We start from the raw sequence: 16,141 nt of genomic DNA on the forward strand, positions 1-16,141 counted from the left end.
ATTAATTTAGGATCAAATGTTTTATAGATATATAAAATCATTATTATTGTTAGGAGCTGTCTAAAAAAATCAAAATGTATTAAACTGCTCAAGAGAGCAGACATTTCTTCATTCAACTTTTTAAGCCATGGCCCTAAAAATAGGCAAGTAATTGTTAATTACTTTTGCCAGCATCTTCAAAAGACATAAAATATAACTGAGGAGTAGGGCAAAGTCCGCAATTCTCCTGTCAGGAGAGTGTTTTCCAGTTGATATTCTGCTTTTATTTCCTCCAGAATTTGAACTACCTGCTTCCCTGTCCTGCTCTTGACCATCCTTGGCTCTTATTCCAATCATGATGGTTTCCTGATTTATAGCTGTCTGTGAAAGCTGGAAATACACCAATAAGGAAAGTATTTACTCCTCGTACTACCTGAAGACCTCTTTCAGAACAAGATCTGAAGGCCTAAGTCCTGAATCTGACCTCTTGATTCTGCTTTGAGATTCTTAACTTTGCATCTTTAGTGTATTTGTTTTCAGGTCCTATTCTGATGTCTGATTTTCTGGAGAGGATCTTATAGTGTCACTTGACTCCCACATCACACCCTAGGACCAGATTGAGGCACTAGGGTTAAGTTTAATGATAAAGTACCTGTAGCCCAAGGATCCCTTGCTGTTAATGTGGATCTCACTCTTCAATTTGTGTTATTTTCATTAAATACTTTGTCTTTTGGTGTCCTAGCCATGTCAAAGGAAAATATCACCCATATTCATGAATTCATCCTGGTGGGCTTCCCTACTTCCCCTTGGCTACAGGTTCTGCTTTTCCTCCTCTTCCTCATCACCTACCTGTTTGTCCTGTTGGAGAATATGATCATCATTCTCACTGTATGGGTCACTGGGTCCCTGCACAAGCCCATGTACTATTTTCTGGGCACTATGTCCTTTCTGGAGACTTGGTATGTATCTGTCACAGTCCCTAAGATGTTGGCTGGATTCCTACTTCATCCCAATACCATCTCCTTCCTGGGATGCATGATCCAACTCTATTTTTTCATCTCACTTGCCTGTACTGAATGTGTGCTCTTGGCTGCCATGGCCTATGACCGTTACGTGGCTATATGTTGTCCTCTTCGTTATCCAGCTATGATGACCACAGAATTTTGTGTGCAGCTGACCATAAGTTCCTGGGTGAGTGGTTTCAGCATCTCCATGGCAAAGGTATACTTCATTTCCCAAGTTGCCTTCTGTGGCAATAATATCTTGAATCATTTTTTCTGTGATGTTTCCCCCATCCTCAAACTGGCCTGCATGGACTTTTCTATGGCTGAGATGGTAGACTTTGTGCTAGCCATTCTCATCCTTGTGTTTCCTCTCTCAGCCACTGTTCTTTCCTATGGCTTCATTGTTTCTACCATCCTGCACATTCCCTCAGCCACTGGGCAGCAGAAGGCCTTCTCCACCTGTGCCTCTCACCTCACAGTGGTGATCATCTTCTATACAGCTGTGATCTTCATGTATGTCCGACCTCGGGCCATTGCTTCATTCAATTCTAACAAGTTGATCTCAGCCATATATGCAGTTTTTACTCCCATGCTCAACCCTATTATCTACTGCCTGAGGAACAAGGAAGTCAAAGATGCCATCAGAAAAACCATGTCAAGTGGCCAAGCCCTTTTTTTGAGAGATTCTTTTTGCTAAAAAGATTCAGACATTCCTTCTCTTTTCTTTCATTCGACTTAATCTCAAAAACACCGACATTAGGTAAAAGCCTGCAATTATAAACATACTGACTGAATACACAATTAAAGGAGAAGAGGCCAGATATATATATATATAAAAGCTCCTTTTCTTTCAGGCTTTAATTAAATGCTTCCTTTTATAATGCAGTAAGTGAAATAACCAGAACTTTATGAGACATATATCAGTACTGGAGTTATAAAATAATTTTATTTTTATGAAGATGCTAAGGAATAGTCAGTTATTATCCAACTAGTTTTTAGAGTTCTATTGGTGAGACTTCTCCATTTTGATTTTGTTTTGTTTTAAAAATCTCTTTGTCTTACGAGGAGTACACAGAAAGAGGTTCTGCTATCATCAATTTCATGGCTAGGACCTGTTTATTGCTCCCTAGAGGGTGAGGACCTTGGTTCCTTTTATAATCAATTGGTGATATTTCATTTTAATTACTTCTTCAAATTTAAGAAAATATGAAATATGAATTCCTTTTAGGATGTAATAAAAACACCATAAGGTAGACAGCATGCAAAACTTATCATGGCAGAAAGAAAACAAGATTAATATATATGTGTGTGTGTGTATAGTCATATATTATTATATACATAAAGTTATATATTATTTATACATAAAAATATATAATTTATATAATTTTATAACATAAAATGTATACATAATGTAGAAGTTCCAGCAAATACATATGTATTATAAATATAATATATAATTTCATGCTTGAATTTTCTTCCTTTGCTGGAATTTCTACATAAATAATTTTTACATGTATAACTCTTGAAAGCCATGAGCTAGCCCCTCAGAAAAACTGGTAGCAATTCATTAAAGCCCATTCCTTTTCAGGTAAAAGAAGCATTGACATTGACAAGAGGTCACAAGAGTGCCCTTGTTTAGATGGTACTTGGCCTGGATGTGCAGGATTTTCTAAGGTTTCCAAAACATCCCTCTCTTATTTGTTTTCCTTTTGATTTTGGAAAGGTGGATGCAGTACCCTAGTATGTGCTTTCATTCAGTTATTATGAAATTATAGAAAAGACATGGATTCTGTCTGGCTCAGCAACAATATTGAATGAGTGAATTAATGAAATATAGTCTGCCAAGAGTTTAAGTGTTGCAGGCATACTATTTCACCCCAACACTTTGGAAATCACATTTCACAAGTTTTAATCAGGTTATTGACTTAAATACCATATTTGCTTTGCTTTAACTTTATTTAAATTGTAACTACATAGTCTTCTGATTTTGTATTAAGTTTTTGTATACGGTCACATGAGATTGTTTTATTTTATAAAGATAATTATATTTTATAGACTGTGATAGTTTCCAATTTATCTAAACTTGTTACATTCTCCTGGCCTTCATTACTTTTAGCCTAACAATTGTATATTCATAATAATATGTACTATTTTTCTTTAGTAAAAAGAAGCATTATGGTCCAAGGCCCTCACACAGGCACTAAAAATAATATAAGATGCTCTATTTTGAATCATAGAATTTCTTACCCCCGTGTTAGAATTTTCTAGTCTTTTTTCAAGAAAAAGCAGTGTTACGCTATATATATTTCTGCTCAAAAATCTTTGTTAATTCCTAATAGACAATGTTATTTTGAAATCTCACAAGTTTAATTTTCATTCTTAAAATTCTTTTCAATGTTGGTTAAGCAGCTCTGTGGTCATTTATTATTATAACCTCAACTATCATCTATATTTATATAACCTGACATTCCTTTTCTGGTCTATACTGGTCTGGTCTATACGTCTGACTTTTAAAGTTTTCTATATAGCCATTAGCTCATTTGTTATACAAATCCTCTGCACTTACTTATCTTCTGCTTTATTTGATGAACTCGATTCCTTTTTTTTTTTTTGCTTGAAGATTTTATTTATTTATTCATGAGAGACACACAGAAAAAGAGAAAGAGACAGAGACACAGATAGAAGGAGAAGCAGGCTCTACGCAGGGAGCCCAATGTGGGACTTGATCCCAGGACGCCAGGATCACAACCTGAGCCAAGGCAGACATTTAACTGCTGAGCCACCCAAGCATCCCAAATGAACTTGATTTCTAAAAAAGTTTCTTTCTCCATTTATGATGTGTTTGTTTATGTTTCTTTTATGTTGACACTTAAAATATTTTACTTTTATATGTTTGGAACACTCAGAAAGTAGAAAAATAGTAAAATTAACAACTTCATCCACAACTCAGATTTTTAAAATTGAAGACCAAAAGCTTTATATAGATTTTATAATTATGCTACATATTTAATATTGTACTCCAATTACAACTACATTATGTTATTCAAAACTGGAAGAGTGGCATTCAAAAAAAGGAAAGACAGAATGACCTGTAGCTGAATAGAAGTCTGCAGAGGAGGTGGCTAGGAAAAGGCTATGATTTTCCTGGACATCTATCAGGTAGTGAACCAGCAAGAAAGTAATAGATAAATTGTCAAAACTGAGAGTAGCAGGAAGTTTTCCAGATGACTAAGTTGGTAAAAATTCCCCTTTGTTGCAGAAAAATTTGTATTGGATGTACAAGAGTTCAGCCAAACAGAAAACCAGTAGGAGATATATATTAAAGTATTTATTACATGGAGCTGGCTTATGCAGTTGTGGGGGCTGGCAAGGCAAATCTGAAATGTATAAGGCAGGCTGTCAGGAAGGGCAGCCTGGAAGTCTCATGCATGGGCTGAAGCTGCTTGTCACAAGTAAAATTTCTTTTTCCTCAGGAAAGTCTCAGTTCTGCCCTTATAGCCTTTCAATTGGTTGAATCAGGCTCCTCTAGATTATCTAGAATAATCTTCCGTACTTAAAGTCAACTGATAATAGACTTTAATCAAATCTACAAAATACCTTCCCAGCAACACCTAGATTAATGTTTGATGGAAAAACTGAGGACTAAAGCCCAGCCAAGTAGACACATAAAACTGACCACATGGTCCAACTCTTGGCACTCATTCACATCTCTTTAAACCACAAAATCTGTAAATCAAGACAACAACAAAGTCATACTTCCACCTACCACAATACAACTATCCTGTGTAAAACTGAAAATATGCTCGCCCGTGCCCCAGAAGATGCAAAGTCCTTGGAGAATGTGTGCTCGTCTCCTTTGATATGCTATAACTTAAATACTATGATATAAAGTTAACTTATTAGATATCTTATGTTAGATGGTACAGGGATAAAGGAGATTAGAAAATGAAAACATATTTATTATTTAGATATATGTATATTCATATACCAAATATCATGTGTGTATTCATAATAGAAGAAATATGAATAACTATTAAACTATTACAAATCTCATTTCATTTCTGCAACTGCTCATAGGGTCGTAACTACTATTTGTGAGTGCTTTCTTCAAGTACCCATGCTATATTTTTTTGCTCTCAAAAAGCATCTCAGTGGTTCATAGTTCTTTGCCAGGCAGGGTAACCCAAACCTTCATTTCTGAAAGGTCTGAACCATTAGAAGCACTGCCTAAACTAGATTGTTAGAATTTTCTATTAACAATAATTACAGTCATGGTGGTTCTGAGAGATATCTAAAAGCTCTCTTGTAACCCGGACATACTCTTCCTTACCTCCATTATATAGTAGCAACCAATTTCCCCTTGGATCAGGATCAGTCACCTATTGATTCAGAGACACAAGGAGACCAAAGTGGCCAGGTAGCAGTCTCAAATCCCAGTTCAATGAAATTATTGTATCTCCTAGTGGAAATAGCCCTTCCTTTGGAACTAGGACATGTAGGCCACAAAAGCCACAGAGACAGGAAGCAAAATTTTTACTAAGACTTACTAGGGGTAATAAGGAATGGAGCCACTCCCATTTTTACCCCTTGATTCCTGGACATATGAATATTGGTAGTAGGAGAAACAGCAATATCTTTTGGATGCTAATTCAGATCATAGGCAGCATCTTAGAGGACACTGTTCCAGCCCTACAAAGCATTGCCATTTAGCTGGTAATGTAACTAAATCTTTAAAAAGGCTTTCTATTGCCTTCATGAATGTATCTTGCAAGAAGTTACTGTGGCCAAGTTCAAAAAGGGTGTTGCCTGTGTTCTCCTCTAGGATTTTGATGGAATCTTGTCTCACATTTAGATCTTCCATCCATTTTGAGTTTATCTTTGTGTATGGTGAAAGAGAGTGGTCTAGTTTCATTCTTCTGCATGTGGATGTCCAATTTTCCCAGCACCATTTATTGAAGAGACTGTCTTTCTTCCAGTGGAAAGTCTTTCCTCCTTTATCGAATATTAGTTGACCATAAAGTTCAGGGTCCACTTCTGGGTTCTCTATTCTGTTCCACTGATCTATGTGTCTGTTTTTGTGCCAGTACCACACTGTCTTGATGACCACAGCTTTGTAGTACAACCTGAAATCTGGCATTTTGATGCCCCCAGCTATGGTTTTCTTTTTTAAAATTCCCCTGGCTATTCGGGGTCTTTTCTGATTCCACACAAATCTTAAAATAATTTGTTCTAACTCTCTGAAGAAAGTCCATGGTATTTTGATTGGGATTGCATTAAACATGTAAATTGCCCTGGGTAACATTGACATTTTCACAATATTAATTCTGCCTATCCCTGAGCATGGAAAATTTTTCCATCTCTTTGTGTCTTCCTCAATTTCTTTCAGAAGTGTTCTATAGTTTTTAGGGTATAGATCCTTTGCCTCTTTGGTTAAGTTTATTCCTAGGTATCTTATGCTTTTGGGTGCAATTGTAAATGGGATTGACTCCTTAATTTCTCTCTCTCCAGTCCCATTGTTATTGTATAGAAATGCCACTGACTTCTGGGCATTGATTTTTATCCTGCCACACTGCCGAATTGCTGTATGAGTTCTAGCAATCTTGGGGTGGAGGCTTTTGGGTTTTCTACATAGAGTATCATGTCACCGGCGAAGAGGGAGAGTTTGACTTCTTCTTTGCCAATTTGAATGCCTTTAATGTCTTTTTGTTGTCTGATTGCTGAGGCTAGGACTTCCAATACTATGTTGAATAGCAGTGGTGAGAATGGACATCCCTGTCTTGTTCCTGATGTTAGGGGAAAGGCTCCCAGTGCTTCCCCATTGAGAATGATATTTGCTGTGGGCTTTTCGTAGATGGCTTTTAAGATGTTGAGGAATGTTCCCTCTATCTCTACACTCTGAAGAGTTTTGATCAGGAACTGTGGAAGGACCCTCGGTGTCCATCGAAAATTGAGTGGATAAAGAAGATGTGGTTTATGTATACAATGGAATATTACTCAGCTATTAGAAATGACAAATACCCACCATTTGCTTCAACGTGGATGGAACTGGAGGGTATTATGCTGAGTGAAGTAAGTCAATCGGAGAAGGACAAACATTATATGATCTCATTCATTTGGGGAATATAAATAATAGTGAAAGGGAATATAAGGGAAGGGAGAAGAAATGTGTGGGAAAAATCAGAAAGGGAGACAGAACATAAAGACTGCTAACTCTGGGAAACGAACTAGGGGTGGTAGAAGGGGAGGAGGGCGGGGGGTGGGAGTGAATGGGTGACGGACACTGGGGGTTATTCTGTATGTTAGTAAATTGAACACCAATAAAAAATAAATTAAAAAAATAAAAAAATAAAAATAAAAAAAAGGAATGGATGCTGTATTTTGTCAAATGCTTTCTCTGCATCTAATGAGAGGATCATATGGTTCTTGTTTTTTCTCTTGCTGATATGATGAATCACATTGATTGTTTTACGAGTGTTGAACCAGCCTTGTGTCCCAGGAATAAATCCTACTTGGTCATGGTGAATAATTTTCTTAATGTATTGTTGGATCCTATTGGCTAGTATCTTGTTGAGAATTTTTGCATCCATGTTCATCAGGGATATTGGTCTGTAAATCTCCTTTTTGATGGGGTCTTTGTCTGGTTTTGGAATTAAGGTGATGCTGGCCTCATAGAACAAATTTGGAAGTACTCCATCTCTTCCTATCTTTCCAAACAGCTTTAGTAGAAGAGGTATGGTTTCTTCTTTAAACGTTTGATAGAATTCCCCTGGCAAAGAAACAAAAGCAAAAATGAACTATTGGGACTTCATCAAGATAAGAAGCTTTTGCACAGCAAAGGATACAGTCAACAAAACTCAAAGACAACCTACAGAATGGGAGAAGATATTTGCAAATGACGTATCAGATAAAGGGCTAGTTTCCAAGATCTATAAAGTACTTATTAAACTCAACACCAAAGAAACAAACAATCCAATCATGATATGGGCAAAAGACATGAAGAGAAATCTCACAGAGGAAGACATAGACATGGCCAACATGCACATGAAAAATGCCTGCGTCACTTGCCATCAGGGAAATACAAATCAAAACCACAATGAGATATCACCTCACACCAGTGAGAATGGGGAAAATTAACAAGGCAGGAAACCACAAATGTTGGAGAGGATGCAGAGAAAAGGGAACCCTCTTACACTGTTGGTGGGAATGTGAACTGGTGCAGCCACTCTGGAAAACTGTGTGGAGGCTCCTCAAAGAGTTAAAAATAGACCTGCCCTACGACCCAGCAATTGCACTGTTGGGGATTTACCCCAAAGATTCAGATGCAATGAAATGCCGGGACACCTGCACCTCGATGTTTCTAGCAGCAATGTCCACAATAGCCAACCTGTGGAAGGAGCCTCGGTGTCCATCGAAAGATGAATGGATAAAGAAGCTGTGGTCTATGTATACAATGGAATATTACTGAGCCATTAGAAACGACAAATACCCACCATTTGCTTCAACGTGGATGGAACTGGAGGGTATTATGCTGAGTGAAATGAGTCAATCGGAGAAGGACAAACATTATATGTTCTCATTCATGTGGGCAATATAAAAAATAGTGAAAGGGAATATAAGGGAAGGGAGAAGAAATGTGTGGGAAATATCAGAAAGGGAGACAGAACATAAAGACTCCTAACTCTGGGAAACGAACTCTGGGTGGTGGAAGGGGAGGAGGGCGGGGGGTGGGGGTGAATGGGTGACGGGCACTGAGGGGGGCACTTGATGGGATGAGCACTGGGTGTTATTCTGTATGTTGGTAAATTGAACACCAATAAAAATTAAATTTATTAAAAAAAATAAAATAAAGACATGTTATCTGAAAAATTAATAAATAAAATATAAAATAAAATAAATAAAATAAAATAAAATAAAATAAAATAAAATAAAATAAAATGGCTTTCTACCATACAATCTAAGCAGCTACTTCAGGGATAAGTAGGTGGGGAACATGATAAGATCAGTGAATCCCATGAGGATGGGGCCATTGCTATAGTTCATTTATTGTGAAGTGTACTTCTTTATTGATCAGAAGCAATGCTATGTGAAATAGCATGACAGTACATAAAGTCATTCTGTAAGCCCACAGATGGTAGTTTTGATGGAAGCATTGCATTTAAAAAGCAAATCTATATCCAGAGTTAGTGTCTCTTCCAATGAGAACATAGTTCTGTCTCTTCCATGTTACAAGTGTTCCAATATAAGATCCAGAACAGAGGAGTAGTTGTCTAGTTTTTTCATTGCTGTATAATTTAGCCTCTTGCATCTAGCACATAGGAGTTCAATAAGTAATGAATGAGAGAAATTTAAAAAGAAAATAGCTGTGGAGGGAAAACAAAGCAGGAAACTCTACATGTATTTGTTCCACTTAATTTACTTTAAGATACTCACGTTTGATAAGAGGATTACATTTTGGAGAAAAATTAAGACAGTCCTGCTTCCACAGTTTTTCTGAGACCATGTGGGGTCTTCACTATACCCAGGGACTTGGGGCAGATTGGCAGTACTAGCCCAAGGCATGGTCACTAAGTACACAGCCAGAGACGTGAGAATAGTCCTTCATGTTTCCTTTTCAGGTGGAGGGTTCCCTCTGGACAAACATAGCTCATTTACTGAGAGGAGAAAGCAGAAGTGGAGGGTCAGGAATCACACCTAGGGAATTTATTAAAATCCCTTCTCTTAGACTAGTATTTTCAGCAAGAGAACATGTCAGCTGGGGAGAGATTTCTCTTTAAAACAGTGGAAGGAAGGGATCCCTGGGTGGCTCAGCAGTTTAGCGCCTGCCTTCGGCCCAGGGCTTGATCCCGGAGTCCCGGGATCGAGTCCCACGTCGGATCGAGTCCCACATTGGGCTCCCTGTGTGGAGCCTGCTTCTCCCTCTGCCTGTATCTCTCTATCTCTCTCTCTGTCTCTCTCTCTCTTTCTTTCTCTCTCTCTCATGAATAAATAAATAAAATCTTTAAAAAAATAAATCAGTGGAAAGTCAAAGTCATTGTTATCACACAGGAAGGCAGAAGAACCACCCTCAAAGACAGGGCCCCAGCTCACTGTGGCCTCCAGGGAAAGCAAGGCCAGGCATTGTAAGTTCTTCTTTTGGGTCTTCTCACACTCACTTTTTCCTCTTTTTTTTTTCAAAGATTTTATTTATTCATGAGAGACAGAGAAAGAGGCAGAGACACAGGCAGAGGGAGAAGCAGGCTCTCCGCAAGAACCCGAGGTGGGACTCGATCCCGGACCCCAGGATTATGCCCTGAGTCAAAGGCAGATGCTCAACCACTGAGCCGCCCAGGCATCGCTTTTTCCTCTTTTTAAAATGAATTTATTTTTTTTAGTTTCCTTTGTTTTTTTTAACAATAAATTTATTTTTTATTGGTGTTCAATTTGCCAACATACAGAATAACACCCAGTGCTCATCCCGTCAAGTGCCCCCCTCAGTGCCCGTCACCCATTCACCCCCAACCCCCACCCACCTCCCCTTCCACCACCCCTAGTTCATTTCCCAGAGTTAGGAGTCTTCATGTTCTGTCTCCCTTTCTGATATTTCCTACCCATTTCTTCTCCCAATTACTCAACATATAGTGTGTCATTAGTTTCAGATGTTGTGTTCAATAGTTTGTCAGTTGCACATAATACCCAGTGCTCATCACATTAAGAGCCCTCCCTAATGCCCATCACTCAATCACCCCATCCCCCCACCCACTTCCCCTCCAGCAACCCTCAGCTTGTTTCCCAAAGTTAAGAGTCTTTCATAGTTTGTCTCCATCTCTGTTTTCTTCCCATTCAATTTTCCTTCCTTTCTCTATGATACTCTATGCTGTTTCTTATATTCCACTTATGAGTGAAACCATCTCATATCTTCTTTCTTGGATTTTTCCTTTATTCAGCTTTTCCTTCAGAGCTCAGTAGGAGTGAAAAAGTGTTTTTTAAAGGACTAAGCAGTGATCTTATCCTGACAATTGCTTGGTGGCTAGAAAAATTCTATATGTTGGCAAATTGAACACCAATAAAAAATAAATTTATTAAAAAAAAAGAAAAGAAAAAAAGAAAAATTCTTTCACAGGGTGACCCGGTCAGAGAAGCAGTCTGTCCTAACTCCTCCCACAAGAGGAGACAGGCAATCTCTTGTTCTATGTGCCTCTTCTCTTGGTAGTGTTTGCCATTCAGACACAAGGCTGCCCATTCCCAGAGAGGATCTGCAAAGCCAGAAGAATGGAAGGGCCTTGACTCACTGATCGCACATAAATCCTCACAGCTGGTACCTTCCCCATTACTGGCAAAAAGCTACTTTATTACCAATTTCTATTTGCACTCCTTGGCTCCCTCAAACAAGCTACTACATCTTACAGTAAAATCTACCAGCAGTGTGTCTAATCCATCTGAGGTAAGAATTTTAACTATGTTTCAGAGAATATTATGAGGTAGGTGTCTGTGAGTAATTATGAAATGGGAAGGATCCTAGCTAGGAAATGTGACTGGTTACAAACTGTTATCTATCCCTTAGGCCATCTCAGTAATGTTGGTCTCAGTAATGAACATCTCTAGTAATGTTGGTCTCATTCATTCATTCATTCATTCATTCAACAAATAGTCATTAAGGATATTCTATAATTCAGACACTGTGCTATATATTGAGCAAACACTGTGAATAAGATACAAACCCTATATTTAAGGATCTGTAAAAGAATATTTAAATAGTCAGAGTACCTCCTTACTCTGAGAAGAAAGGCAAGCTTCTAGGAAATAGTGACAGCTTATGTTCTGGCGTACCAGGAAGCTGTAACCAAGAAAAAAGATCAAGGGTATGAAAGAAAGAAAATGAAGCGTTCAAGGCAGCGGGACATGCAGGTGCAAAGGCCTAGAGACAAGAGAAAACAGTTTCTTGGGGAACTCCAAATTGATCAGTATGGAGGGAAGTTGTGTCTGGATAGGGATAGAAGAAGGAGGGGAGGCTAATGGCCACTGTAAGGAATGATGTAAGAGAGTTCAGCCTAGCCAGATTATGAGCTATGTTGCATAACATGCCAAGAAGATTGGAGTAGATCTTGAGGGCAGTCATTAAAGTATGTTAAGCAACAGAGTAACATCAAAGTTATAATATTAAGATTTTTATAACAGTGTATAAATGGATTGCAGAGGATAAAATTTAATCCAGGGGGATCCAGATGGGGGTAATTTCCAGTGAAATTGATAAGGCTTTGGAAGAGATAAGGTCTAATTTGGGAAATAGTAAGGAGCTCAAATCAATAGGAAGTCATGACCTCAAGGACACCTAATTTACTAGGCTTCACATTCCTGATATCCTTGGTTACCATCTAAATTATAAATGGCTATAATTTCAGCTACTCTTCATATTTCTCTGAGTTTGCCCTCCCCTGACCCAACTTCTTACTATACCCCTTTCACCCTCTTATCCAAGAATAATACTTTATGTTCCCTGAATCCTTTGGTCCTTCTTATAGAAATATTCCCACATTTCTTAATCTACAGCATTCTCCTTCCACTTCCTTGACTACAATAATCCTGACTCTTACCTAAGAAACCTCTACACCTGTACTCCTGCTCTACTCTTTTTGGTGGATTCTGATCACTCTTCAACACCCCATTTATCTGTGAGTTCAGAGGTGAGGTTAGCATTCTCTTTGTTTCCCCTCAGCACTTTCCAAAGCATTATATCTCTCTTCTCATATAACAGTATCTACTACTCGAGGCTATTCCATTCCTTGTCATTTTTATTTCCCACCTTCCAGGTCATCCTTTCACACTTTTTGTAGACTTCGGCACTTAGATCATAGTTTCCTAATTCCTTAATTCTGCCATTGCCTTGGATGAATTTAGTGTCCATAGGAATGACCTTAGTTCCATATTTTTCAAACTCAAATAACTTATATGTTAGACAATTTTAGCCACACATTCCAATGATTCACTATTTTGATCATGACCTGAGCTGATGACAGATGCTTAACTGACTGAGCCAGCAAAGCACTCTGCTTTCATAACAGTTTTCAACCTCAAAGAAACTACATGTCTTGATCTTTTTATTATTTTTCTTTTACTCAATCCTCTCTAGACCATTCTTCAACCATATTCAGCCGGAATTCCACAGTTGCGTTTAAAGCTTCTCCTACAAATTCTCTCAGTTCTATTGGAACCCTAATTTCTCACACCATCTCTTTTAAAAATCTCCAATTTTACATCAGTGCCACTCACTTTCTCTAATTCTATACCTAGGATGGATACAAAATATTTGCACACAACCCAGAAATTTGTGATATTTCCTGCCCTTCAACCTTAACTAACCCCTCAATCCCATCAAGAAATCCTTTTGATTTTACTTAATTCAGCAATATTTCCTATTCTTCTTGCCAAGCACTCAAAAGCTCACTCTCAAGCCTAGCTTCCTCACCCTTAACAGATAATGGTTTCCTTAACTGAGAATATTGAGTTCAGATGTAATCACTCTCAAATCCTCTAGCCCTGCCATACTAACATCTCCTGATCCTCTTCCTTCTTCTATTAATTCTATAAGTATTCACATTCATCCTCACCTCTTTGCTTCCAGTTTAAGAAGATAAAGTTCCCATAATTCTATCTAAGGCCAGCTTCTCAGTTGTTCTCCTTGAACTCATCCCTCCTGTCTTCCTTGGACCTTGGTCTATCTTTATCTCCTTTAACTTTGACTACTGTCTACTGGCTCCTCTTTTACATTTTATAAATATACTAAAATCACCCCCTATCCTGAAAATAATAAAAATATAAAAACTTACCTTGACTTCCCTTCCCCCTCGCTACTTTCCAAACTTTCTACCTTTTATATTCAAAACTATAGAAGTATAATTTATACCCACTATTTCAACTTCCCATCTCTTCTTTACTCCTCAAATCTCAGCAGTCTTGCTTCTTCTCTCACCTTCTACTGAAACCTCTATATACAGACTTAGCAACAATATCTCCAAATTTCATGGGCTTTTATTCTATTCATATTTCCTGGATCTCTGCACAATATTTGACAGAACACTCCCTTTTTGAAATTGTCTCTTCATTGTCTTCCACAAGATCTACTGATAAGTTTATTTGGTTCTTTGCTCTTGCCCTTCCTTGAACCACTTACTGGCATTTCTTCTTTTTAGACTTTAATGTTTCTTATATTTCATTCCTTGGCTTACCCATCTTTTCTATCTACATACTTTGCCCATATAAGCTCGTTTGATCATTTCAATCACTATGGATTTGTAAATAATTGTAATTTTTTTTAAATCTGCAGAGGAGCTCTGGAGATTTAAATTGAGCACCCAATTCTTGATTTCAACTCAGGTCATGATCTTAGGGACGTGAGATCTTGGAGAAGCCCTGCCTAGCGCACACATTCTCTCTCTCAAAAAAGAAAAAAAAAAAACTTCAGCCTATACCTTTTCCAGGAGCTTTTGGTTTGTATAAAAAATATCTGCCATACACTTTGGCAAGGATCTCCCCAAACACCTCTGCAAGTTAACAGGACATGCCTATTTTCTATGGCCCTGGGTTCCTTTGGTGGCATCACTACTCAGGAAAAAGTCTGAACTCTTCTTACATGGCTTTCAAATCCTTCACAATATGGTTTCTGCCTGCTTTCTTAGCCTCATCTCTCTTCCAGAAGCAAATATATTTAATGGTTCTGGATACTCTCTCTTACCTTCTTTGCTCATGCTGTTTCCTCCTCCTGAAATGTCCTGATTGTCTTCCCAGTTCTCTTTGTCAAAGTATGTTTAAATTTAAAATCCATCCTCAGTGCTACCCCAGGGACTTAGATTATAGCCTTCTGTTCATTCTCTAGTTGTCATTTATTTTGGATGATTTTAGCGTCCATGAGAATGACTCATTTAATTCCATATTTTTAAAATTCAAATAACTTACATGTTTAGATAATTTAGCCATCCATTCCAATGGGTGAGATATTTCTTCACTTTTTCTTTCCTGTCCTGTGGGTTTAGGTGTCCTACAAAATCTCTATCCTTTACTTACACATCTTCCACATTGTATTGTCGATATCTGTTTATTAAAGATATACTTTTCCTTTAGGACTGTGAAATTCCTGAGGATACTGACCAAGAATTTTTGCTCATCAAAGTACTAGGTTACTACTAGGTACCAAACATATATTTCACCAGATAAATGTTTAAATGCTTTTTGAATATTGAATGAGTGGCAAGTTTCAATGTTGTATTAATTTTGTTAGGCTTGGATATAATTTCATATATGCTGCTTGGGATTATTGGTTCTTGAAAATCCAAAGTCTCCCTGGGTTTGCTGACTTCTGGAAGATTTTGCAAAAGCTCTCAAAATAGCCCTTAAAGGGGAATTAAATTAAATAATGCTTCATATATATATCCCCCCTAAGTTGGTGGTTTGAAGGCATTTGGAAAATTTTTTTTAATTTATTTTTTATTGGTGTTTAATTTACTAACATACAGAATAACCCCCAGTGCCCGTCACCCATTCACTCCCACCCCCCGCCCTCCTCCCCTTCTACCACCCCTAGTTCGTTTCCCAGAGTTCGCAGTCTTTCCGTTCTGTCTCCCTTTCTGTTATTTCCCACACATTTCTTCTCTCTTCCCTTATATTCCCTTTCACTATTATTTATATTCCCCAAATGAATGAGAACATATAATGTTTGTCCTTCTCCGATTGACTTACTTCACTCAGCATAATACCCTCCAGTTCCATCCACGTTGAAGCAAATGGTGGGTATTTGTCATTTCTAATAGCTGAGTAATATTCCATTGTATACATAAACCACATCTTCTTTATCCATTCATCTTTCGTTGGACACCGAGGCTCCTTCCACAGTTTGGCATTCATGGCCATTGCTGCTATAAACATTGGGGTGCAGGTGTCCCGGCGTTTCATTGCATCTGTATCTTTGGGGTAAATCCCCAACAGTGCAATTGCTGGGTCGTAGGGCAGGTCTATTTTTAACTCTTTGAGGAACCTCCACACAGCTTTTCCAGAGTGGCTGCACCAGTTCACATTCCCACCAACAGTGTAAGAGGGTTCCCTTTTCTCCACATCCTCTCCAACATTTGTTGTTTCCTGCCTTGTTAATTTTCCCCATTCTCACTGGAGTGAGGTGGTATCTCATTGTG

General features: G+C 38.1%; 1 protein-coding gene across 1 annotated transcript; it reads left to right on the forward strand.

Annotated features, from left to right (window-relative positions):
* The first annotated feature begins 723 nt into the window (after positions 1 to 723).
* On the forward strand, positions 724 to 1,680 carry LOC144295302 (olfactory receptor 6B9). Its single transcript, XM_077867687.1, has one exon. The coding sequence runs from the start codon at positions 724 to 726 to the stop codon at positions 1,678 to 1,680; it is 957 nt and encodes a 318-aa protein (XP_077723813.1).
* Positions 1,681 to 16,141: the final 14,461 nt, after the last annotated feature.

This window comes from Canis aureus, chromosome 23 (assembly GCF_053574225.1).
Source record: "Canis aureus isolate CA01 chromosome 23, VMU_Caureus_v.1.0, whole genome shotgun sequence".
NCBI lineage: Eukaryota > Metazoa > Chordata > Mammalia > Carnivora > Canidae > Canis > Canis aureus.

What these genes read in the sequence shown, in the direction of transcription:
- LOC144295302 (XM_077867687.1), top strand. Translation starts at nt 724, where the DNA reads ATGTCAAAGGAAAATATCACCCATATTCATGAATTCATCCTGGTGGGC.